The 27,360-nt window shown below is 40.2% G+C and overlaps 1 protein-coding gene across 1 annotated transcript in view; it reads left to right on the plus strand.

Annotated features, from left to right (window-relative positions):
* The window catches only part of LOC124544906 (acidic fibroblast growth factor intracellular-binding protein), a 92,880-nt gene that overhangs the window by 44,039 nt on the left and 21,481 nt on the right, over window positions 1-27,360 (plus strand). Inside the window, exons 6-7 of the mRNA XM_047123639.1 lie at window positions 13,660-13,887; window positions 22,107-22,361. Of these exons, the coding sequence (XP_046979595.1) occupies window positions 13,660-13,887; window positions 22,107-22,361 (483 nt within the window). The remainder of the gene's footprint in view (window positions 1-13,659; window positions 13,888-22,106; window positions 22,362-27,360) is intronic.

Below are 27,360 nucleotides of genomic sequence, written 5' to 3' on the forward strand. Positions count from 1 at the left end.
CCATTTGAGGGATTACCTAACATGGTAATGCACAACACAGCCTATAGGTGGTGAAAGATTTTAATTATTGCCTACATTGAAAGTGAAGATCTCAAGCCAGGCAGTAAGACCACAGGTACACCTTGTTTCAAAATAGATTTAATACATGGGACGTTGACAAACATGTTCCCAGAATTCTTTTGAAAAGTGCATTAGATGTTACAAACATATAAGAGCTCCCTCCCCCCCCACCCCCCCACCCCTCTCTCTCTCTCCCTCTCTCTCTCTCTCTCTCTCTCTCTCTCTCTCTCTCTCTCTCTCTCTCTCTCTCAAGTGAATTTGTTTGATTGTGTAAGCATGACAGTGTCTAGGGACCAAGGAATTGCAAGATAGCTTTCTACTTTGATGCCTGACTGATCGAAGTTATGTGTGTACTTATTCTTCAAAAAATCACAGTCACAACACAAGACCTGTGATATCATGGAAATGACACTGTTTCATCATGCAAGCTCATAAATGCCACGGACTGAACACACTTTTGTATTCCAGGTAGGTAGGTACTAGGAATGATACATTGGTTGCAGCTACAGTATTAACAGTATTTTCTCATAGAATTTTGGAGCACATGTACAAAGAAATTCACGTTATTGAACAGTTAAGAACAAACTGAATTCTCGTGCAACACTCCGAAGATATGATTAAACCCCAGGAATGTGCAACAGTTATAATTACACTGAACTTGTACACAATAAGCTGTCGCTCAGAGGGTGAAGTCCATGGAGCATCAACAGGAAAGACTGGTGATGGCTTTGGAACTTCCACGTCCTCTTCACTCAGCCATCTGAGCCTGAATAGTTGTGCTGTGGCAGGCTGCAAAGCAGACCACGCTTGGACTATTTCTTTGGCATCTTATTGTGGTCAGTTGTTCAGGATGACTGCTTGCACAGAACAACTTGGTTGTTTCTCATGCGTAACAGGGTAGTTTGGTGTCCCTGTAGGGCGATGATGTTGACAGAGGTAGTGAGGAGTCCTGTGGACTAGCCCATAACCTGAGTGATAGTTACGGTGAGTGTATTCTGTCTCAGAAGCTGTAGAACTACTGTGACTTCCTTTGACGACGTTGGTCAGCTGATACTGTAGTTTCCATATTGCTCACTGACATGTTTGCGGGACCCAGCTGGGTTTTAATAGTTGTAATGAGACCATAAAAGGCTTCCCATGTAGCAGGAACTTAAATGTATGATCTCCTCATTTGCAGGTTGGATGGGGTCTTGTATAAGGAAGTTGAGGGATGCAGGACACACAAAAGAATTTGTGTAATGCTGTGCAGATCGTGTCATTCCTGAATATAATGTATTTATGGTCTGCCAATGTACTGAAGACATGTTCAGCAATGTGGTGCAGAGGCAGGGTACATATAAGTGGGATATGCTATTTAACTCATTGGCCAAAACAGGTAGCTCTCAATCAGCAGCAATTGGTAACATTGCAGGTGTGACAAATTCTGGCGGAATGTTGAGGCCTAATGACACCTGTAAGTTTTTCTTGAAAGTTGTTCTAATACCTAGGAGTACTCATGACAAGGCTTCTGCCCATTGCTGCTTATGGCACACAATTGCTGCCTTTAAGGTACTGTGCCAATGTCCTATGAGACCCTTGTCTGAGGCTGGTAAGCTTTCATCCTGACGTTCTGGACACTACAAAGGTTGCATAATTCTATAAACAGGAGGGACTGGAACTGCTGGCCTAGGCCCGTTGCAATACAGACTGCACAGACAAAATGGACTAAAGTTAGAGCGGGAATGCTTTTGCCATTGTTTTGGCTGTAGTAGTGGCTAGTGGCACCATTTCAAACCAGTGAGAGTAATGTGACCTATTGTTGAGAGTATGTAGCAATAACTTTCTGATTCCGGCAGAGGTCCTACGAGATCAAAATGAACATGTTGCAATCGCCTTTTTGGTATTTGATATTTGCCACGCCTGGGGAACATGTAGCAGCCTACTTTATTTTGTTGATAGCTAATCCACTCATGGCTCCAGAACTTGTAGCCCATCCTCACTTTTGGCCAGACAAACTGTTATGTTGTTAATTTTGTCTGGTCTTACTCCTGAGTAAGATACATTGTGCAGATTGTTGTAAATGGTGTTCCAAAATTTTTGTGGGTCTACTGTATGCAACCAGTTTTGGGGGACATCACACCATAACCAAGTAGGAGTTCCAGGAACCATCACATGCTCTAATTTAGGCCCTGTAGCAGCGTCTTGTAGTAATTCCTCTATTTGTGGGCCTTGGTGTTGCCCTACAGTGAGCTCTTCATAATTGATGCCGATTGTTGCAGTGTTAATGTTTATGCGAAAGAGAAAATCGGCCACAATGTTGTTTGTGCTCTTAATACGAACGTCGTCTTTAGTGAACTTGACAATAAAATCGAGGTGATGGAATTGGAGTGGGTACAGTCCTTGCTCTGGTTGAATTGTTACATATGGATGGTTTTTGGTATGTTATGTTCCACTCCATGCAAGATCTGTCACCTGCATGATGAATGTGCCAACTTTTATCTTACAAATGTTTTGCAGTTGCCATCTTTGAAGTTATTTGCTGTACTAGACCTGCTATGCAGTGCCACCAGACCTTGATGTGACAGTTCATCATCTTCTGCGGTGGGTGGGTGCTGAAAGAGAGCTCTGATTTATTTAAACTAATAATGCAACTCATTTACAGTTGCAGGTGATACAGATCTAGCACAGCTTGTAGATCAGAAATAGATCATTATGTGTTTTGCCGTAATGATTTGACAATACAGAATGACAGTTACCATCTCTTCAGCTGTTCTGCCCTTGACATTATTGCCCGTGCCGTTTGCTCCATTGCATCCAAGGCACCATCAATTCGCAACACCAAAGCAGAAGTGGGATTCTGCAGCAGCTGGAGACGTGCACTCACCTTTGCGCTTTGTTGATGTTCTGAGCTGATGCTGTTTACACTAAACCTGCACATATAGCAAACCAGAGCACACACAGTGGGATATTCCACACTTAACACGTATCTAAATAACATTTCAGGTTTCCATGAACATCTTTTGTTGGCCTAGGTGGTTAGAAGTGGAACACATTATTCCGCAGAATCGAAGCGTTACACTACAGATGGCCTCCACTCCGATAAAAGGTGTTGTGTAATCAAACTTACTTGACTAATTATGACATAGTCTAAGATAAGTTAGATTCAGTTTCTGTTCTATAGACCCAAAAGTGAGATGATTCTTGTGGGCATGGAACGTGTCAGAAAGTATAACACAAGAAACACAGAACATTTGAATATAATACTCATTTCCCTGATCACTTGTCAGGAGATTGTAAAGGTACGTGAATACATTACAGTAAACAGGAACTGCTAATATTTACAGAATTAATACACTGTTAGAATGAAACATAGTTATGGACTTCTAATAAATTTATCAAATACAAAATAACCTAATATTGACTGTTGTGATGAAGTACTGTCAAAACTGAAGTCTAACAGCCATTTTTACTGAAGCTGATGTAACAGTCCTTCTTAAGATATTCATCTATAGGGTAAAAGGAATTGTGTACCAAAAAATCTTTCGGACTCTGTTTAAACTGTGCTGCTTTACCTGAAGCCAAGTTTTTAATGGTTGCTGGCAATTTATTGAAAATGTGTGCTCGTGAATATTCGACCCGTTTTATTTTCCAAGGTAAGGGATTTTAGGTCTTTATGTGTATTGTTCGTATTTTTAGTATTGATATTATCTATTGAGCTGTTGATTGGAAACAGTGAAATATTATTTGTAAAAAAATTCATTAAGGAACAAATATGCTGAGAAGCAGTGGTTAGAACGCCCAGGTCCTTAAATAGAATTCTACATGATGTTCTTGAATTTACACCACAAATTAGTCTTATTACATGCTTTTTGCCTCTAAAAACTTTTGCTTGGTTTGACAACTTACCCCAGAATATGATCCCATATGTCACAACAGAATGAAAATAAGCAAAGTATGTTGTTTTTATATATTTATACCTCCTACATCTGACATCATTTGCATTGCAAATAGACTTTTTCAGATGCTACAGCAATTTTGTGCTATGCCCTTCCCATTGAATTTATAATTGAGTTGTAATCCCAGAAATTGAACACTGTCAACCTTTTCTGTCTGCATGTCTTCGTATGTTATACATGTTCTGGAAGGAAATCTCTTATAAGTTCTGAACTGCATATAGTGGTTCTTTTCAAAGATTAATGAAAGTGAATTAGTATTAAACCATTTATTAATGTCAGTGAAAATTTGATTAGCAGCCATTTCTAAATCTGTACTTGACTTGCTATTTATTGCAAATGTTTGTATTATCTGCAAACAAAATAAACATAACATCTGGCAACATAACAGATGAGAGGTCATTAACATACACAAGAAAAGACAATGGGTCCAATGTGGAACCTTGAGGAACACTCCATGTAATTAATTCCCGATCAGATGAAGATTGATTGCATACTCCACAGGTATTTTGCAACACCTTTTGTTTCCCATTAGTTAAATACCACCTGAATCATTTTGCAGCACTGTAATATTCTAATTTACTAAAGAGGCTTTTGACATGTCACAGAAAATGCCAATAGCTCTAATTTGTTACCTAATGAATTAAGTATGTGCTCACTGCACATGTAGATAGCCTTCTCTATATCAGAACCCTTAAGGAACCCAAACTGTGACTTAGATAGTGTATTATCTGCAGTCAGATGCGTAAGATGGCTGAACACATTTTCAGATATTTTTGGAAAAGCCGACAAAAGTGGAAATTGATTAGTAGTTTAATGGTATCTCTTCATCCCCTTTCTTGTAAAGGCGTTTAACTTGGTCATATTTTCGCCAGTCTGGAAATGTTCCAGTGATAAGAGACTGATTCCACAAATAACTTGTAGATAGAACTCAACTCACATGAACATTCTTCGATTAACTTCACTGATATGTTAACATAACCGCTGGAATATTATGAAAAGAAAGTTGCTATTCACCATATAGCAGAGAGCTGAGTCGCAGATAGCACAACAAAAAGCCTTTTTGTTATGACTATCTGTGGCTCAGCATCTCTGCTGTATGGTGAATAACAACTTTCCTTTTCATAATATTGTTACATTCCATCCTGAATGTTCCATTGTTTGATTTTAACCACAAGAATACTTTGGTTTTAAGGCTGTTATGATGGATGCTACTTTTTTGGGAGAAGTGAGTGTTGTTTTCATTTCACTGAAGTTATTTGTAGAGACTGGTCTCAGATATTACTTTGCATTGTTTACTGAACTTGATAAACACATGCCGTCTGTAACAGAAACAAAGTACTTGTGTAAGAGGTTTGCAGCACTACATGGATTTGTTACCAATGTCTCATTCGTTTTTAGAGCTAACTGTTCCACTTCCTTTCTGGGCCCACCTGTCTCTGTTTTTACAGTAACCCATATATTTTGTTGCCTGGTGTAATTGTCTTTTTCTCGTAATAAAGATGCTTGGATTTTGGATTACTTGCTTCAGTATTTTGCAGTAATCTTTGTAGTACATTACAGTGCTAACATCAGAGCTGTTCCTGGACAGTAGCTATAGTTTCCTTTTTGTTCCACATGAGACCTTTATTCCTTGTGTATTCCATGGTTTATTTTTAGGCTTCTGTTTGATTTGTTTTACGTTTAGGGGAAAACAGATGTGGAAGTAACTTTATTAATGAATGCTTTGTATTTTCCATTTGAATTGGAAGTATTGTAAACATCTATCCGGGTCATGTTGTTGAGAAACCTCTTAAAATTCTTCATTTTTGACTGATTTATGAGCCTCTGGTACTCAGATTTAATATATTTTATGTCCTGACAAGTTTCAACATTTAAAATAAGATGTTGAATGACATGATCAGATAGCCCATTTACTATTGGTTTTGTGATGCAACTTTTTTTCCCTAGATTTTTGTACAAAGTTATTATCAATAACAGTCTCCGAGCATTTACATACCCTAGTTGCAAAGTTCACAGTTGGAATTAAATTGAATAACAGTGTTACTGATAGCAACAATTGCTCACTGACACAGCTTTTCAATAAATACATATTCAGATCACCAGAAACCACTGTTTCCTTGTTTTTTTTACTCTGAGATGGGACAACAGAGCTTCCAATTTTGTATGAAGTGGGTTAAGTTTCCTAAGGCTGCTCTGGTGTACTTACTATTATAAAGGACCTACTATGAAATACCACTTCTGTAGTGCAAGCTTCTAAGTGCTGCTCCGAGCAAAACTTATTAATATCAGTATTCTTGAAATTAAAACAGTTTCTGACAAATGTGGCAAATTAAAACAGTTTCTGACAAATGTGGCAACTTCTTCTTTCTCCATATTTTCTCTACAGAAGTACAAGGTTGACTTAAGTCCTGTAACATCTAATGTACAAGTATCAGTGGTCACCTGATTTTCAGAGAGGCAGTTGCTCGGTTCTAATTTTTCAATACAGATAAGCAACTCATTAAGTGCCTATTGGCTTCTGTCTCGGGTTCTTTGGCCGACGTTCATCTAATGATTTTTCTGACATTTCGCCAGCACGAGTGGCTGGCATTGTCAAAGCTTCACCCTCCATTGCCGGTGGTGAACTGGAGCTGAGCTCGCTGTCGCAGACTATGTGTACCTGGCGCGCCAACGTCCGAGGGCTTCTCCGCGGTCATTTCCGGTGCGGTTCTCCTCTTGCTACCTGCAACAGTTGTTCGCTGCAGTACGGGAAGCCAGGACCCGTTTATCTTAAGGCTTCCCTCTTTCTTGTTGAAACTGTTCGCGTGTTTTTGTATTTCTACAGCTTCTCTGAACAAGCGCGTGTGATAGTGCTTCTCTACAGCCAGAACTTCTGTGTCGGCGAATTTTATTAGGTGGCCGGTCTCATTCAGTGCGTGCTCTGCCACGGCCGATTTCTTCACCTGCCCCAATCTGCAATGTCACTTATGCTCTTTGATCCTGGTGTTAATTGATCGTCCAGTCATTCCGACATAAACTTTTCCGCATGTGCATGGTATACGGTATATTCCCGACATCACAAGTGGGTCTCTTTTCTCCTTTGCCGATCTAAGACACTCTTTGATCTTCCTTGTCAGTTTGAAAATCGTCTTTACGCCATGTTATATGACCGATTCTGTCCGTCACTCTGGGAATGTATGGCAGAAAGGCCATACCCAACATTTCTTTTTCTCGTTCCTTACTTCACAGAGTGTTTGGCTATGTTGCACTTCTAATATAATTGCTCCTCAGGACAGTTTCCAGGTGTTGCATTTCTCGTTTGAGGTGTTGCGGCTCACATATTGATCCAGCTCTCTTTACGAGCGTACTAATCATGCCTCTTTTCTGGTTTGGGTGGTGGTTTGACAGTTTGTGCAAGTATCGGTCCAAGTGTATCGGTTTTTGATACACGCTGTGTCCCAGGTTTTCGCCGTCCCTTGTGACCAGCACATCTAGAAACGGCAGTTTCTTGTCCTTTTCTACTTCCATGGTAAATGTTATGTTGGCATGGAGGCTGTTCAAGTGAAGTCACCGAGCTGTTCTTCACCATGGCTCCATACCACGAAAGTATCATCGACATACCTGTACCACACCTTAGGTTTGCAAGTCGCCAAGTCCAGTGTCTGTGCTTTGAATTGTTCCATGAGGAAGTTGGCCACCACTGGACTAAGAGGACTACCCATGGCGACACCTTCCAGCTGTTCATAGAAATCGCCATTCCACGTGAAATAGCTCGTGGTGAGACTTGCACATTAGATGAACGTCTGCTGAAGAACCCGAGACAGAAGCCAATAGGCAGTCTGTCAACAAGTGGCCACGAAAGCCTTTAACAATTTTGAACTCATTAGGCTTACCCCTCAGACCTTGGATATTCTGGTGCAATAAGGATAAATGATTTCATGAATTGGCATAATTGCAACTGGATGGACCTAACTTTTCTGTCAATTTCTGAACGTCTACAGTTCCAGTTAGGGGTTGCTTGAATCAATTGTGTATACTAGACTTTGCTTCCTGGTTGCCTGTTTTATCGGCATGAATGTCATTTTCAACCTGTCTCTGAACATCGTTTGTTTCACCCTCCCTATCCTAAAAAAAGAACTGCCATTCTGTCACCTGCAACCATTGGTACTTTACCAGATATGATAGTGCCCTCCCTTAAGATATTTGCTATTATTATTCACTAAATAACAACAATTTTAACTTTCATTCAGTTATTATTATTTAAACTTAATGCCCCTTGAGACCAAACTCATTGTTATTTCTTCAAACAACAAAAACAAGTATATGAGTATATTTCTTTTCTCTCAGTCCTTTTTAATTAATGAATATTAGGTTTCCTAGGATAAACGTGACAGCTACCATCCACAGTGTATCTACTTACATATCTATGCATATTACAAAAAACACCATCACATTCTCTATTCCTTTTCTTTGTAAGATATGCCTTGATTCATCATTTCTCACATACATTCCCCCCCCCCCCCCTCCCCCCCTTTTTTTTTTATTTCACGGAAGTTTAGCTCTCTACTTTGCATTTTCACTTTAGAAAAATATGATGTATTTCAGCTGTCTTAGTTAAAAGATAGTCTCTTCAATAGCCTCCTTTCAGACTTACTCACTTCATTCAAAATACTGGCTTATGTCCATTTCAACCATACACTTGGGCCTTGCATGCTATAATGTAGTCAATGACTTTCCCTTTTCACAGTTTATTGTTCTATTTGTATTGAATTTTCATTCATACTATCACCTAATTATTTTATACATACATTATTTCCTTTTCGTAGTTCGATACACAAGAGGTATTTGCCCTATTTGATCGTATTGTACCATTATTGCAGTGCCCTTACTCAAAAGTAACAGCATTTACATTGTTTTTAATGAATTGATCATAACAGCATAAATTTCTCAAATTTATTGAGATAGAAAATGTTTAGGTTCATCTTTACCATAATGAATTTGTGCTGATATTTTAACCTGAACCACTCTCCGTAATTTCAAATCTCAGATCTGTGGTAAGTCAAATGTGTGCAGAAATGTAAATGCAAAGAATCATCAGTGCCCAGGTAAGTCTGATTGGCTTTAACTATTTTTGACAGCACTGCTAGTGTGACTAATAGTCACTGTACAGCTTCTTACCTCTGGAAGAGCTGCCTTATGCCTTCTCCTATTGGCAGATACTGTGTAAATACCTTTTCGTCACTGGTCATTCTATCTATGGATTCACCTGACCAAGGATTAGAGCCTCTCTTCCCTGGGTTCACCTGTCCTTCTCCTCTCCGATACCTTTTTAAAACAAGGTATGCTCCATCTCAAATCTTTAACAGTATGCACAGCCTCTGACTCTTACTTTATCCCTCCCAGTGACGATGTTTCTCAGTAGCATATCGAATCTACTTGGTCATTCCAGATGTATTTTTCTTTACTGTTTCTTTTCACCTGTGCTTCTTGCAATGCCATAAGGTACATATATTCCATTAAATCATCCAGTTATGAGCCCTCTCTCATGTTATTCCTCGTATGTTTGTTTTTCTACTTGTTACTAACAACATTCCTGCATGCCGCTCCAGCTAGTCTTCGTGTTCACCTAAGTGAAACATAGTCTTAGCCACAGCAGCAAAGCAGTTAACTTGCCAAAAGCTTCTGTCTCATCTGCATGATAGTGCGTCATACTCCATTTAGGGAATAGTTTCCTTTTCTGTCTTCCCACTTTTTAGTTGATGTACCTAACATGTATTGTTACCTGACACTTTCTAGGTCTATATAGAACCTTCATAAGGTGTATTTACTTCAAGGACAGGGCAGTAGGAGATGAATTTATGTTAAAGTCAACAGGAAAGTAAGGGTGGAAGAAACTGCTCCAGGGAAAACAAAATATGGAATGCTGCTACAGTTAACCGGTACACCCAACAGATGTCAACCTTCCAAATCTGCAAAGATCACAGATTCTCTGGGGATATGAATTTCTTTAACATGTCGTTATTGTATAATCCTTTTTCTTGACCAGTCTCTGGATCTACTAAGAAAACTGCTTTTGGATGAGGTAGACCCCGCACCTTGAGCCCCCCTGTAGTGTGGAAAAACTTGCTGGTTTCCTTTTTTAAATTCCAGTCATTAACCTGGAATGCAGGTGTAATTGCTGTTTTGTTGAAGTTTTGTAATGTACTGTCTGCTTGATTTTGTAAATTTTCTTCACTGTGTTCTGTTGTTCTTCTACTTCAGTTTCTATTGAAGTTCGTCACTTAAACAGCTTCAGTATTGGTTCACCAATGAAAGTTTTATTCACAATTTCTACCTGTGGTAAGCCTGTAGACATATGGAGTTGTTAATTCAAAATAGTTTGGAAGTCAAGAATCAACTGAGCCCCTGGCTTACACTTGTTAGACCAATGTGTTCTGCACATGTGTTAAAACTCTTTCATTACTTGTTCACAAGGGTTAGATTACAGCTGATCTTTTGGAATAGCTATATGTCTTATTCCTTCCATACTAGAAGCTCTTTGAAACTATTGCTTGTAAATTGTGATCCTTTATCTGTGAAGAATCGATGAGGCTTACCTAAATCTTTGAAATAGTATCTGAAACATTTTATTACTATATCTGGGTTAGCTTGTTTGATAGGATAATAGATGTAAGTGACATCAGCAGCGGTTAAATCACGTAACATCTTTAATCTTTTGAGATATTTTACAAGATCATAGTAGTTTTACTATTTTTGGGCTCAAGTGCTTGAAGTAACAAAATTTATTCATATGCCTCAGGAATACCAAAATGTCCATATCCGTATGAATAAATCATATTAGATCTTTTTCAACACTTTGAGGTATGCACAGTTTTGAACTAGGTAAAGTAGTATTAAATCTCCAGAACAAGATACCATCAGTTATCATCCATAATGCTGCCTCAGTTGGTAACAACAATGCCTTTTCACATTGCTGAAATTTAATACTAAAATATTCCTCTGTTTTTATACCCTGCTTTATTCTTAAGGCTAGGGCACTGAATTTGTCATTAGTATAATTTAAGGTTAGAAAATGATTGCAAAAATGACACCAGGTCCTTCAGTGCATCTCATCGACACCTAAATCTTGACCACACATCGGGAACTTTGTATTGAGAGCCCAATATGTAATTAAATTTCTATTTGGAATTCTTGTAAAAACAAGCATTTGGAATCTTTGAATACTCCATATGATAACTAGTAGTTCCTTTTCCACATCTGTGTAATCTAATTCATGCTTATTAAGACTTTTACTGTTAAAATGATAGTTTTATGCAACCCAGTTTCAGGATTCTATTACCCTTGAAATAATTCAGAAACGACACCATATTCTGATATGTTCGTTGATATTTTAAATGGCTCATGCATCATAGGATGTTACAGTATGGACACATTCCCTAATGCTTCTTCAATATTCTAAGAAGCTTCTGATATCCCTTTGTCACATGTCTGTTTAGCTCTTTGCCTTAATAATGTTAACAGTCTAGAATTGTTCATTACCTGGCCATGTACATACCTACGATAAAAATCCTTCTAGTTCAAGGAAAGAGTGTAATTGTTTGTAGCCCTTATCCTCTCAGGGTCAGGTTTGATTCCATGTACATGTATGATATGTCCTAAGAACATTAATTCCTCCCTACCAGCATGAAATTTGGACAGTTTAGTAGTAATACCTTTCTCACAAAACCTTTTGCTGTGTTTTTGTTACTAGAGTACAGTACTCTTCCCATGTCTTGGACAGTATTAAAATATCATCTACATAGATAATCGTTCTTGTAAGAAGTCTTTCCCCAAAGCTACATGTAAAGCATGAATAAATACTGAAAGTGAAATGTTTAACCCAAAAGGCAGTACTTTGAAATGATACAGGTTTCAGTCAAACAAGAAAACTGTGTAGTCTTTCAACTTTTTTGTATAACCTTACTTGCCAGTATCCAACTGTCAAATCCAGTGAACTGAAATATCTGGCTTGTTCAAACCTAGCTAGCAATTCATCAATGCACATAGGTCTGACTCTTTCAGTTTCAATACGTTTATTGAGAGTATGTACATCTGACTTGTAAGACCAGGAACACTCTGCTACCTTACTTAACAACCAACAGTGGATTTTAGTAACCACTTACACTGTGTTCAATGATTTGATTGTCTATCATCTTATTAATTTTTTCTTGAACTGCAGGTCTTGACCTTAAAGATACAGGCATGTAAAAATTAAAATGAGTAAACCTAAACAACTGAATTGTTATGAAATAAAGTTAATGCTCTTCAATTTACAATTAATCATGCCTATTACATTGGAGAAAAGCGCATCTCCTGCAAATGTACTTCACTTTAATTGTGCTAGCTTTAAAATCCAAATAAAGTAAGCCACAACAACAATGTTAGCAATCAAACAGAGCTATGCCATTTCCTCAGTGACACATTAATTTGTTTCATTCATTTACACTGCGTTCGTGAATCACAACATACAAATTTTCAAAGCAGAGAGCTCTCTGGCACCAGCTATAGCTAGAAACTGCACACTCTGACACACTGAAGAAAGTATGTTATCAGTTTCACAAACCTCATACTCCGCTGCACAGTACTTCCTGCTCGGTGACTGCAGTGGGGTGGAGTGAATGACAAACAACCTGTGCGCATGATAGTTTAAAATCTACAATATAGGAAAAGATAGATTACTACTTAACGTAAAGAATACACGTCAAATTGCAGACAGGCGTGATTAAAAGACACTCCCATATAGCTTTTGGCCACAGCCTTTGTTAGTGTACACACACACACACACACACACACACACACACACACACACACACACACACACACACACACACACGAGCAAAAGCAAGCAACCAAGCAAACACCCCTCACACATACACAACCGCCTACTCCACCATCAAGGGCCAGAATTCGTGTTTGCGCGGGAGGTTGTGCTTGCTTGAGTGTGTGTGTGTGTGTGTGTGTGTGTGTGTGTGTGTGTGTGAGAGAGAGACGAAGGCTGTGGCTGAAACCTACATGTGAGTGTCTTTTAATCGTGCCTGCCTGCAATTTGACATGTAGCAATCTATCTTTTCCTACATTGCTGATACTCCTACCTGGAGTTTCCATTGTTTGATTTAATGTTTAAAATCTGTACTTGAACGAGGTCATAACTGCTTATTGTCTGAATTATGGTCCAAATTTTTGTGCGGGATCAATTTATGGGGCTGATATTTTGCGAGTGTGCTATTTCCTTCTTAAAATATGAGTTCGTGTTGGTGATGTTTTTTTGAAACAGGACAACTTAATGGAATATGAGTAGAAAACATTAAACCACTTTGTAACATCTTCCCCTTGAGAGCAAAACATTGGCTTCCGTATGCATACAACTGCATGCAGTCACATGCCTGACCAGGTGTTGTGTAAGAACATATTTTGTTTAATGAAACTGTTTAAGACTATCAAATATCAGGTACCACTGTCTATGTTCTTGTAGATCTCATGAATACATTTTCATCTTAAGCTTGTTGATAAATGATGAGAATAAATTAAAGTAATTAGTTTTACTTTTTATAGTCTTAGATTATAGCATTATTAAGGTGATTTAATGGAATTATGAGCAAACGTTGTGATGTGTTGAAATAGATGTAAGTTGTGTGTTTATTTGCAGACGCTACGCTGCTGTTGTCTTTATAGGACTGGCTCGCTTTGAGACAGGAAAACGCAAGCTGCAACATCTAGTACTGTCTGATTTTGAACACTGTGCTCATGCTATCATGGGAAGCTGGACATATCGAGATCCAGGGACAGAACATGATCACACTGACCTAGACAGAGAGTTCTTGCTTGACCTGCGTGAACTCAGATGCCTGCAGGATAAAGAGAAAGAACATAAGCAGTAAGTATAACTGTTGTGACAGTAAGTGTAACTGTTGTGGTACTTATATCTCAGAAATTCCCTTATTCCTGTGGTGAGGTTTTGGTTGTAACATACAGTTTGTTCCTACATTTTCATTCTTGTATGATGTTAGAAAACCCATATTTTATAATATAAAATATTTTTATAACAATTAAAACTCCAGATAGGAATATCAGCTATGTAGGGTTGCTATTTATCATAAAGATAACACACTAAGTTGCAGACAGGCACAATCAAGAACTTATGAATAAGCTTTCGACCAAGATCTTCATCAAAAATTTTATTGGTATTAATACCAACCAGCCGTCCACCAGGATGAATGGCCACTGCGAAACTGTGGCCAAGAGCAAAGTAGACCATCTTGTGGCGCAACATGCAGCTGAACAATAACATGGTTGATTTCAATGGCAGTTTCACTACCCAAGCCGTCTCCCAAACTCAATCTCTGATAACATACTGTCCTCACACCCTCCACCCAACAGTTTCCACCTCCTCTGCCCTATCATCTCCTCCCCATTCTCATTTCCTACCCTCTTTGTTTGCCAGTCTCTGTCAGTGCACCCTCCCACTTTCCCCACTCCTCTCCTTTTTTACTCCATTTTCCCCACATCCCTGCCCCACAAGGTGGTGATGCTATGCCTGTTGGCATTCTTCCATGCAGCACTCCTCTCTTCCTCCACCCGTGCACTGCTAACGTGTCCCCTTCACCTTGCCCACCCGTTCCATATTGTTGCATTCTGGTCTTAGACGCTAGAGTTGGTGATCATGTATGCGTGAGGTGTGCTTGCTTGTGTGAATGAATGGTGTATGTTTCTCTTTTTCCTATGAAGGTTGTGGCCAAAATCTTATGAGTAAGTGACTTTTGATTGTGCCTGTCTGCAACTTAGCATGTTATGTTTCCTATAGGTATCAATCTATCCTTTCCTACATTGTTTTTACAACAATTTGTTTATAAGTATATCTCTACTGACATCAGTGCTGATACAGTTGTAACTGTTTGTTACTGATAATGTAACTAACTACAGAAGAATTCTGATGATCAGATGGGTAGATTGGTTAACCATGGAAGAGCTGCTGAATAAAACTGGAGGAAAAAGAACTTTATGGCACACTGTGACTTAAAGAAGGGATCAGTTGATAGGACACCTCTTGAGGCCCAGGGAGTTATACATTTGGTAATCGAGAGAAGTGTGAGGGGTACAAATTGAAGAGGAGAACCGAGGCTCGACGACAGTAAGCAGGTTCAAATGGCGTTGCAGCAGCTGTGTTGAGAGGAAGAGGCCTGCATAGGATAAGCTAATGTCGAGAGCCGCATCAAACTAGTTTTCGGACTGATGGCTGCAAGATAAACACTCTGTAACTAAACAGTAGCCTGCAGCCCGTTTTGTCTGATAATGAATAAGTATATTCAGAATATTTGGCCTTGTAGTCCATTTTCCATAGACTTTGTAATTTCCATCATTTTATCCTTGACCATAGAAAATACTTTTTGAAAAGCTGCCTAGTGCATTTAGAGAAGTCTCGTTGAGACTAAAAGATATTTACACTAGGAGGAAGACACACAACCAAGAATCCATATTTTGAGAAAGACAGATTTCCTTGGTGAGTAGGATTAATTACTGCTAGAGTAGGATTAATTACTGTTATTTTCAGTTGTGGATCTACTATGCTTTTTCAGTGTCAGAATGCCTCTAGACTTGAGTTACATCTTGTTAATCTCACCAGATATCTAATAGCATTGAATATATTCTTCGTGTGGAGGTGATTGGTTAATCACTGCAGGCTTAAATCCCTCAAGAGCCACAGAACACAGATATTAAATTTCAGTGCAAGTTGATTTCTTTGTGCCTTTTTATTTGCACAACAGTTTTATTAATATATACGTCTTAAAACAAGCCGTGAATTAAAATAGACAAGTCAGATACACGATGCTATATTTCAGTGTTGTCACCAAGTCTCTGTAAACAACAGTCACAATGTCTAACACTTTGGACAACTTAAAGTGGTGAAGTATGTGACCAAAATCCCAGTTCTTTAACACCAGACTGACTTGAGATGGTCAGCCGACTTTCCTTGCTGGTTAGCTTGCTGCTGCTGCAACCCCCTTTTCTCTTCTTCTCTGAAGCGTATCTGCTAGGAACAGGAGTTTCTCAAGATTCTTTCTAATTATAAAAATAAGCAGACGTGCACAGTTTCTTTTGCTTAACTTCACGACGTATATTTGAACATCAAACTTTTACAAAACTCATTCTCCACATAAACAAACGCTATCAAGTAAGTCCCTTCACGTGTCCAGAGGTTAAAACCAGAGTTCATTTACACATAAGAAAAGGTTGGCTTAAAACCCAAGTCCATTCTCATTCTGAATCTGAACATACGTTTTATCCTCTCAATGCCCAAAACAAACAACAATTAACAATATTTCAACTGTGTTTTTTTTTCTCCCTACTACAAAAGTCAAAGTTATAAAACAGCACAGAATACATAAACACTCCTTGTTCTTTCACTACGGTTTCCATGGTGCGACTGGCAAATACTTGTCGATGCCGTTCGACCGCCATGTCTACGGTCTTCTTACTACACACTTTGGACCTGCACACACATACTGGCGACTCACAGTAGATAGGCTCTCTCACACTTATATTTAAAATATTGTGTGTTCTAGACGGAAGAAGGCCGAGTGATTCTAGAATTTATGCAGAAATTCTTGAAGCACTACAAACATACTATCAGTTACTCAGCTCTTCGACAATCGAAATACACTTCTTGATTACAGAGCTGTGTGAATATCCTCATTGTTGCAAAATTTTTTTCCCCTCAAATGTTCTGTCAGCTTTCCAAAAAGAATTTCTTTCAGCTTGCTGAAAAGATAGTAATTGTGTGGTGCAAGATCTGGATTTCTCAATCAGCATCTCCTACATCTATGTGGCCTTAATCAAATTGTTGGCACTGTTTCACTATGACTGAATGAGACCTTACATCTGGCCCATATAACGCCAAGATTTTATGATGACTCTGTGTGCAATTTAGAAGTCTTGTCCACAAGAATCATACTGTCCTATGTACTTCAACTTTGGAGTATGGGCACAGTTGTCTCACCATTTGAATCACACACTGTGATACATTTGTTATCCATAGCACATTAGAACTGTGTTTACAGAAATCCTAGAACATGTTCTATTTTCTGACATGCACCTTTCAAAATAAAAGTAGGCGTATGACAAGGTGATGGCATAACTCCAATTCTTTTTAGTAGTGTGTTAGAGAAAATAGTAAGAATTTGGAATGAAAAACTCATTGAACTCAGTATCTAACCTATAAGTCAAAATCAACTGTCTTTCATTTGCAGATGATTTTGCTATACTTTCCGAAAATGTGGCATGTGCAATAACACAAATAATTCTCCTGGAAGAAATAGCCTCCAGAACTGGCTTAAGAATTTCTGCAGAAAATACAAAACTTTGTAACAAACGTTAAGGGTGAGCAGAATTTCTGAAAACAGGTATTGGCCAAGTAGAGAGGGTAAGAAAATTTAAATATTTAGGGGAGATAATCCAAGAAAATGCTTTGTAAAAATCTGCAATAGAGGAAAGGTCGCATAAAATGGGGAGAGCATATGGTATCATCAGAGATCTCTAGAATAAAAAGGGCGTATCCAAAAATGTGAAAATAAGGCATTACAACACAGTAGTGAAGCCAGAACACCTATATGCAAGCAAATGGTATTAAACTATAATTTAGATGAATTAGAAGTACTAGAAAGGTGAGTTATAAGGAATATATTAGGACCAGAAAACACAACAGAAGGTTGGAAATTACAAAGTAATGCTGAAATATACCAAAATATAGAAAAATATTGCAAAAATAATGAGAAAAAGAAGACTCATATTTTTTGGACATCTATTTAGAATGCAAGACAGGCTATTAACTAATAAGACTTCCAAATATTTGTGGGGTAAGAAGTCCACAACAAGCTGGGCCAACGAGTTAAAAAAGGATTTAGAAAGAAAGAATATAAAAATAGAAGATATAAACAACAGAGAAGCCTGTAAGGAAAGAGTATTGAAAATAAAGGATTCCAAGGCATGGTAGCTAAAAAGACTTGTTCAGTATGGTATGAAGACAGAAAGAAGAACCATTGTGAACAGATGAAGGCATACTGGATGAAAAGAAAAGGACAAAGAATGAAGAATTGAAATTGGAATGTGGTCCGCAGATGGCCTATTTGCAATAAAAAGTAAAATAAAATAAAATAATCCAGGTGAATTAAAGAGTACCATATTCTTAGTGAATGAATTTTACAGTTGTATCCTAAGTCTATCTCGAAACTGAATATAACACAGTTGCTAATGTGCCACAATAGTCAGCTATCCATTTCAGAATGCTGAGGACTGTGTGTGTCCCAGTTGCACTCCATTTTATCAGCATACTCCTTAAGGAGTAATAACTTGAGTCTACATTTGAAAACACTTCTACCGTCTGTCATACATTTTTGCCAAAGAGTTTTATAGCTGAATATTGCACTGTTATCTGAATTGGAGTTAGACTCACGAAAGGGAAGCACCGATAATTTTTTCTTCAAGCATTGTATAAGAGAATATCTCAATAACTCACAAAAAATTTCATGAGTGATAATTTCTAGCCTTTTTATTATTTTTTGTTGGCAAACTACATTCATAGTAGATGGGGTATTTTTTGCGGTAAGAAGTAGATGATCCGTATTTTTTTTCCCCCGAAGTTTAAAGCTAGTTCATTTGTTAAAAGCCAGTTAATAACCAGAACAAAAACATAGTTAATTTTTTTCCTGTGGATGCTTCTTTGATTAGCTTGACAATAATGCTTGTATAACCTGCAAAATAGGCTAATTTTGCCTTTTGTTTCGTATAAGCTGCATTGACACAGAGCGAGAATGGTAATGGGTCCTTCATCAAACTCTGCAGAAAGCTCATTGTGATTCATCCCATCTAGGTGATGTGCTGTTTCTGTTTTTATTATTTGAGCGTCCTGTTGTAAGTTTGTGCATCCTGTTTCTTAAACAGGAACTAGATTAGGCTTGTGCTAAACCATGTACCACATAAAAACTTAATCTGTCTTATAGAGTATTATGATTGCCACTTAATGTTTATTTCATAACTTGGTTTGTTTAGTTGCTAGCAGTTCAGTTGCTGTGGATTTACTTTGTGAGTGCTAAGTTTAAAAGTATTCTACAGAATGTGCTGTACTTTAAAATTTCTTGCGTTTTAGCACCAAATAATATTTTTTGTTTTACATCTACATGTATGTGCTGCAAGTCACCTGGTTACTTCGTGGGTGACTACTATTTCATTCATGAATAGAGTTTGGGGGGGGGGGGGGGGCAGTGTGTTAGCTGCCCCTCATGACCTCAAATTTCTCTGATTTTACTTTCATGCTCACTTCCAATGTTACCTATCTGGTTAGTAAGGAATGCTTTGTAAATTGGGTACTGTGTGGCTTGCAGAAATTGCAGATGTGTTATATTGATAACTATTAATGAATATATTAAGTAATAGTAATAAATTAATACCAGTCTCACTCCTTACAATATTCTCAAAATTTTTGATTAGGTAGTGCACTCGAGGGTTGTCATCCAGCTGTCTAGCAATAGAGTATTTGCTCGGTTAAAGTTTTGATTTCAAAAGCATTGCTCTACTGAGGCAGCTTTTTATACTCATAAAATTTTTCCATGTGGTAAAACATCCACTGTATGTGTGTGGGTGTACTTGTGTGCACTGGTGAATGATGCAACAAAAGTCTAACAGCAGTCAGTATTCAATTTGATTTTCTTGTTTTGGTACCTGTCAGTTGCTCACTGTTTTTCCCATGTAATACGTATGTGGTTATATTTTCATATATCATTGTTTATTAACAAATAAGAGAACTTTTAACAGATGTTAAATGTAGACAGCTGTGCTTCCCTCTTCCTATATGTTCCATCTTTCAGGTTTTACTTATGTGTTTTTGTCATATAGTAAGAATTACAAACTACACACGTCAAAAAATGTTTTGCATAACCTCAGTTCCGAGAGTTCCGGAACCTGTACAGAAAATTGGAATAGAGATCAACATGAACATGCACTACCTGCCTTTTTATTGCTCATGAAAACCACACATTGCGTGTTGTACCACCATACAGTGAGACCTACAGAGGTGGTGGTCCAGATTTCTGTACACACCTGCACTTCTGATACCCAGTTCCACGTCCTCTTGCATTGATGCATGCCTGTGTTCGTCATGGCATACTATCCACAAGTTCATCAAGGCACTGTTGACCCAGATTGTCCCACTCCTCAGTGGCGATTCGGCATAGATCCCTCAGAGTGGTTGGTGGGTCACGTCCATAAACAGCCCTTTTCGATCTATCCCAGGCATGTTCAATAGGGTTCATGTCTGGAGAACATGCTGGACACTCTAGTCAAGCGATGTCGTTATCCTGAAGGAAGTGATTCACAAGATGTGCACGATGGGGGCATAAATTATCATCCATGAAGACAAATGCCTCGCCAATATGCTGCCGATATGGTTGCACTATCAGTCGGAGGATGGCATTTGTGTATTGTACAGCCGTTACGGTGATTGTATGATATATTATAGACAGTAAAGTGTGTTCTGTCCTTTCCTTATCTCCTTCCCTTTTTTTATTAAAAAAATCTATTCACTTTTTGTTTTGGTGGCCGTGCCGCTCTTGGTTGCACGCTAGGCGGGTGACCTTGAACGGGACTTATCCACTGGACGAGGCTGCCGGGCAACATGGGCCCTAGTATTACTAGGCCCGTGTTGCAGAAAAATTGGTTTCCGGTCACGCCAGTCGGGACTGATAAAGCGCGCTGGCGCTGTGCTAGCGCGTGGTGACTGGAAGTCTTTATTGTCTATAATATATCATACAATCACCGTTGATCTTTACTTTACAATTGCCATTGCCGACTTTCGCCCATATAAAGATGTACTCATCAGCATTTAGCTTCTTCTTCCTTCTTGTAGTCAAAACAAATGGCATGGAAAAAGAGTACCATAAGGCTGTTTAGCCAAGAGTCCTGTAGTCTCGGCTATACTCCATGTCTTCCAAGCCAAAATGTTAGCATCTGGAAATGCTTCAAGGCCACCATAATCTGCGTGATTGCCCCATACAACAGCAAGTGTCATCCAGGTACTACCTCCAAACACTGCTTGTACATCACAGGTAAAGTTCAGATGAAGTCCATGAAAAACATTTGGACCTCCAATCAACTGCTGTTTATTAAACTGACCAGCCAAGTCAATATCAATCGCCTTCAAACTGTGATACACAGGTACACTGCACTCGCTGGACAGTGTGTCTAAGGCATTGAGCCTGAGTGGGTTGCCTCCATACACACCTCCAACGATCGTCTGGTTGAAGGCATATGCGACACTCATCTGTGAAGAGGATGTGATGCCAATCCTGATTGGTTCATTCGGCATGTTTTTGGGCCCATCTGTGCTGCGCTGCATGGTGTCATGGTTGCAAAGATTGACCTTGCTGTGGATGTTGGGAGTGAAGTTGCGCATCATACAGTCTATTGCGCACAGTTTGAGTCGTAACAGGATGTCCTATGGCCGCACGAAAAGCGTTATTCAACATGGTTGTGGTGCTGTCAGTGTTCCTCTGAGTCATAATCCATAGGTAGTGGTCATCCACTGCAGTAGTAGCCCTTGGGCGGCCTGAGCGAGGCATGTCATTGACAGTTCCTCTCTCTCTGTATCTCCACCATATTCGAACAACATCGCTTTGGTTCACTCAGAGATGCTTGGACACTTCCCTTGTTGAGAGCCCTTCCTGGCACAAAATAACAGTACGGACACAATCGAACTACGGTATTGACCGTCTTGGCATGGTTGAACTATAGGCAAGATGAGCTGTGTACCTTCTTCCTGGTGGAATGACTGAAACTGATCGGCTGTCAGACCCCCTCCGTCTCATAGGCACTGCTCATGCATGGTTGTTTACAAGTTTGGGTAGGTTTTAGTGACATCTCTGAACTATCAAAGGGACTGAGGCTGTGATACAATATCCACAGTCAGTGTGTTCAGGAGTTCTGGGAACTGGGGTGATGCAAAACTTTTTTGATGTGTGTGTATGAATCTTATGTTTACACAAATTGATATTAACAGAGCTGATTCATATACTGCTGTTCAAATTTATGTATGATTACATTCAACAGTTTGGTGCTGATGAGATTAAAGCCTGTCCTCTTGGAACGGTCCCTCAATGAGCTGGAGTCAAGCTTCCGCTCATATTCTCGTGCATTGGTGGGTATTGCTGCAGGCCTTCACCGTACACGAGAGGTCCGATGTTTGTTTGTAGAGCTTGTTGAACGTTGTTTGGAACCATGGAGGCAAGCAGGTTGGCCACATCAAGACCTTCGATCATTCCTCAATGCTTATACTATGTCAGCACTTGAGATGGACATCTTCAGGTGGGCATAATTACTTTTGGATATCCATTTTTCTGTTCCACATTTCTGATGGACAAATGATGTAATTGCACTTGCTAATTTACTAATAAGTATCAGATAAGATAATATGCTTTTCTTACAGTGGAAAAACGCACACGCGCGGGCGCGCGCGCGCGCACACACACACACACACACACACACACACACACACACACATACAAAAATGGGATCATATTAATTTCACCTGAAATGATACTGCAGTCAGTGAAAAAGGGATGAACTTTCTTGTGCTCCACATTGCGTAAAATTATTGCCAACAATTTGCATTTTTAATGTAGTGCAGTTCCACAAAAGTTTTTGTGGGTTTACTTTTTATGTAGTATGATCACATGTAATTAGTATAGGGAATCCTATTAAAAATGATTGTCACTCAATTTTCACTCCTTACAGTTTGCATTGTTATCAGGCATGATAATTAAATCATGTTTCAGACAAAAGCTATTTGGTTTTGAGCATAGAACCACAATATGAATCATAATATTTTCAGCTATTGCTCGACCTTCTGATGGGATACTGAAACCTAATCACCATTGTAAAGGGCACTACTATCAATAGTAGTATGATGTAGCAACTGGTACATGTTATGCATTCCTGGCTTTCTGGTAGTTTTGGAACTGGGAATATCTATTTCTGGCAGAGGTATTGTGTGGCTATTTTATTCTACAATGTCAAAATACTACTGGTCACATTCCAGTATGCAAGGAGGACAGTCGTCATTCAGTTTTTGCACAAAATACTCCCTTGTAGATGTGTGACACCAAAATAACTTGAATAGTTTACCGAAGTGATGACTTATGTTTTTGCAAGTATTATGTCAATAAGCAGAGTAATAGTGAACAAATGATATGGTTTATTTGCAGATGTTGCGTGTAGTTATACACTCCTGGAAATGGAAAAAAGAACACATTGACACCGGTGTGTCAGACCCACCATACTTGCTCCGGACACTGCGAGAGGGCTGTACAAGCAATGATCACACGCACGGCACAGCGGACACACCAGGAACCGCGGTGTTGGCCGTCGAATGGCGCTAGCTGCGCAGCATTTGTGCACCGCCGCCGTCAGTGTCAGCCAGTTTGCCGTGGCATACGGAGCTCCATCGCAGTCTGTAACACTGGTAGCATGCCGCGACAGCGTGGACGTGAACCGTATGTGCTGTTGACGGACTTTGAGTGAGGGCGTATAGTGGGCATGCGGGAGGACGGGTGGACGTACCGCCGAATTGCTCAACACGTGGGGCGTGAGGTCTCCACAGTACATCGATGTTGTCGCCAGTGGTCGGCGGAAGGTGCACGTGCCCGTCGACCTGGGACCGGACCGCAGCGACGCACGGATGCACGCCAAGACCGTAGGATCCTACGCAGTGCCGTAGGGGACCGCACCGCCACTTCCCAGCAAATTAGGGACACTGTTGCTCCTGGGGTATCGGCGAGGACCATTCGCAACCGTCTCCATGAAGCTGGGCTACGGTCCCGCACACCGTTAGGCCGTCTTCCGCTCACGCCCCAACATCGTGCAGCCCGCCTCCAGTGGTGTCGCGACAGGCGTGAATGGAGGGACGAATGGAGACGTGTCGTCTTCAGCGATGAGAGTCGCTTCTGCCTTGGTGCCAATGATGGTCGTATGCGTGTTTGGCGCCGTGCAGGTGAGCGCCACAATCAGGACTGCATACGACCGAGGCACACAGGGCCAACACCCGGCATCATGGTGTGGGGAGCGATCTCCTACACTGGCCGTACACCACTGGTGATCGTCGAGGGGACACTGAATAGTGCACGGTACATCCAAACCGTCATCGAACCCATCGTTCTACCATTCCTAGACCGGCAAGGGAACTTGCTGTTCCAACAGGACAATGCACGTCCGCATGTATCCCGTGCCACCCAACGTGCTCTAGAAGGTGTAAGTCAACTACCCTGGCCAGCAAGATATCCGGATCTGTCCCCCATTGAGCATGTTTGGGACTGGATGAAGCGTCGTCTCACGCGGTCTGCACGTCCAGCACGAACGCTGGTCCAACTGAGGCGCCAGGTGGAAATGGCATGGCAAGCCGTTCCACAGGACTACATCCAGCATCTCTACGATCGTCTCCATGGGAGAATAGCAGCCTGCAGTGCTGCGAAAGGTGGATATACACTGTACTAGTGCCGACATTGTGCATGCTCTGTTGCCTGTGTCTATGTGCCTGTGGTTCTGTCAGTGTGATCATGTGATGTATCTGACCCCAGGAATGTGTCAATAAAGTTTCCCCTTCCTGGGACAATGAATTCACGGTGTTCTTATTTCAATTTCCAGGAGTGTATATGAAATTAGTGGATGAAACAGTATTGTCATCCTTTTCAGTTGCTTCCATTGGTAGAACATATTACTATTTAGGCTGTTTTTATTATAATAGAAGGAAACATTCCACGTGGGAAAAATTATATAAAAAATATGTCTGCTTGTGTCTGTATGTGTGGATGGATATGTGCGTGTGTGCGAGTGTATACCTGTCCTTTTTTCCCCCTAAGGTAAGTCTTTCCGCTCCCGAGATTGGAATGACTCCTTACCCTCTCCCTTAAAACCCACTTCCTTTTGTCTTCCCCTCTCCTTCCCTCTTTCCTGATGAGGCAACAGTTTGCTGCGAAAGCTTGAATTTTGTGTGTATGTTTGTGTTTGTTTGTGTGTCTATCGACCTGCCAGCGCTTTCGTTCGGTAAGTCACCTATATATAACTGTGAACAGTTATGACTGGAAAGATTAATTCGGAAAGGCAATAAAGCAGTGGCAAACTTAAGTGTGAAAGCAAAATATACTTTACTTTCAATAGGAGCATGATTGGGCCTTGCCATGGTTGGGAAGTGTGTTTCATGCAAAAAGTAACTAACTATAGTAAAATTATCTGCACTATTATCATTTCCAAGCAATATTTTATTTCCCCGTAAATTTGAGGAACTTTAATATCTACAAAGTAAAGAAGTATGTATTTTGCATCAGGCAACATAGTCAAATTCTTTTAGCAACAAACCAGGTTCTCTTTGCTAACCATCCGATACTCATGTACGATTGTTGCATAATCAAACTAAAATATTCATCCAAAAATGAAGTAAAAGTAAATAAAACTGTAAAACTGAATGTTGTATAATTTTTTATTAAAATATGGTTATAATAGAGGGAAACATTCCACGTAGGAAATATATATCTAAAAACAAAGATGATGTGACTTACCAAATGAAAGTGCTGGCAGGTCGACAGACACGCAAACATACACACAAAATTCAAGCTTTCACAACAAACTGTTGCCTCATCAGGAAAGAGGGAAGGAGAGGGAAAGACGAAAGGATGTGGGTTTTAAGGGAGAGGGTAAGGAGTCATTCCAATCCCGGGAGCGGAAAGACTTACCTTAGGGGGAAAAAAGGACGGGTATACACTCGCACACACACACACATATCTATCCACACATATACAGACACAAGCAGACATATTTAAAGACAAAGAGTTTGGGCAGAGATGTCAGTCGAGGCAGAAGTGCAGAGGCAAAGATGTTGTTGAATGACAGGTGAGGTATGAGTGGCGGCAACTTGAAATTAGTGGAGATTGAGGCCTGGTGGATAACGGGAAGAGAGGATATATTGAAGAGCAAGTTCCCATCTCCGGAGTTCGGATAGGTTGGTGTTAGTGGGAAGTATCCAGATAACCCGGACGGTGTAACACTGTGCCAAGATGTGCTGGCCGTGCACCAAGGCATGTTTAGCCACAGGGTGATCCTCATTACCAACAAACACTGTCTGCCTGTGTCCATTCATGCGAATGGACAGTTTGTTGCTGGTCATTCCCACATAGAATGCGTCACAGTGTAGGCAGGTCAGTTGGTAGACCACGTGGGTGCTTTCACACGTGGCTCTGCCTTTGATCGTGTACACCTTCCGGGTTACAGGACTGGAGTAGGTGGTTGTGGGAGGGTGCATGGGACAGGTTTTACACCGGGGGCGGTTACAAGGGTAGGAGCCAGAGGGTAGGGAAGGTGGTTTGGGGATTTCATAGAGATGAACTAAGAGGTTACGAAGGTTAGGTGGACGGCGGAAAGACGCTCTTGGTGGAGTGGGGAGGATTTCATGAAGGATGGACCTCATTTCTGGACAGGATTTGAGGAAGTCGTATCCCTGCTGGAGAGCCACATTCAGAATCTGATCCAGTCCCGGAAGGTATCCTGTCACAAGTGGGGCACTTTTGTGGTTCTTCTGTGGGAGGTTCTGGGTTTGAGAGGATGAGGAAGTGGCTCTGGTTATTTGCTTCTGTACCAGGTCGGGAGGGTAGTTGCGGGATGCGAAAGCTGTTGTCAGGTTGTTGGTGTAATGCTTCAGGGATTCCGGACTGGAGCAGATTCGTTTGCCACGAAGACCTAGGCTGTAGGGAAGGGACCGTTTGATGTGGAATGGGTGGCAGCTGTCGTAATGGAGGTACTGCTGCTTGTTGGTGGGTTTGATGTGGACGGACGTGTGAAACTGGCCATTGGACAGGTGGAGGTCAATGTCAAGGAAAGTGGCATGGCACGAGTGTATACCTGTCCTTTTTTCCCCCTCAGGTAAGTGTTTCGGCTCCCGGGATTGGAATGACTCGTTACCCTCTCCCTTAAAACCCACATCCTTTCGTCTTTCCCTCTCCTTCCCTCTTTCCTGATGAAGCAACCGTTGGTTGCGAAAGCTTGAATTTTGTGTGTATGTTTGTGTTTGTTTGTATGTCTATCGACCTGCCAGCACTTTCGTTTGGTAAGTCACACCATCTTTGTTTTTAGATATATTTCCCACGTGGAATGTTTCCCTCTATTATTATAATATTGTTGTAAGGTATCTAAAACAGTTATATAACATTCAACAGGGAAATGGTTAATAATTGGCTGGTAGTGGAAGTGAAACATAGTCCAATGTCTGTGTGAAGCATTAGCTGATTTACAGCTTGCATACTGGATTTTCGTACAGTAT

The sequence above is a fragment of the Schistocerca americana genome, chromosome 8 (genome assembly GCF_021461395.2).
Source record: "Schistocerca americana isolate TAMUIC-IGC-003095 chromosome 8, iqSchAmer2.1, whole genome shotgun sequence".
NCBI classification, from domain to species: Eukaryota; Metazoa; Arthropoda; class Insecta; order Orthoptera; family Acrididae; genus Schistocerca; species Schistocerca americana.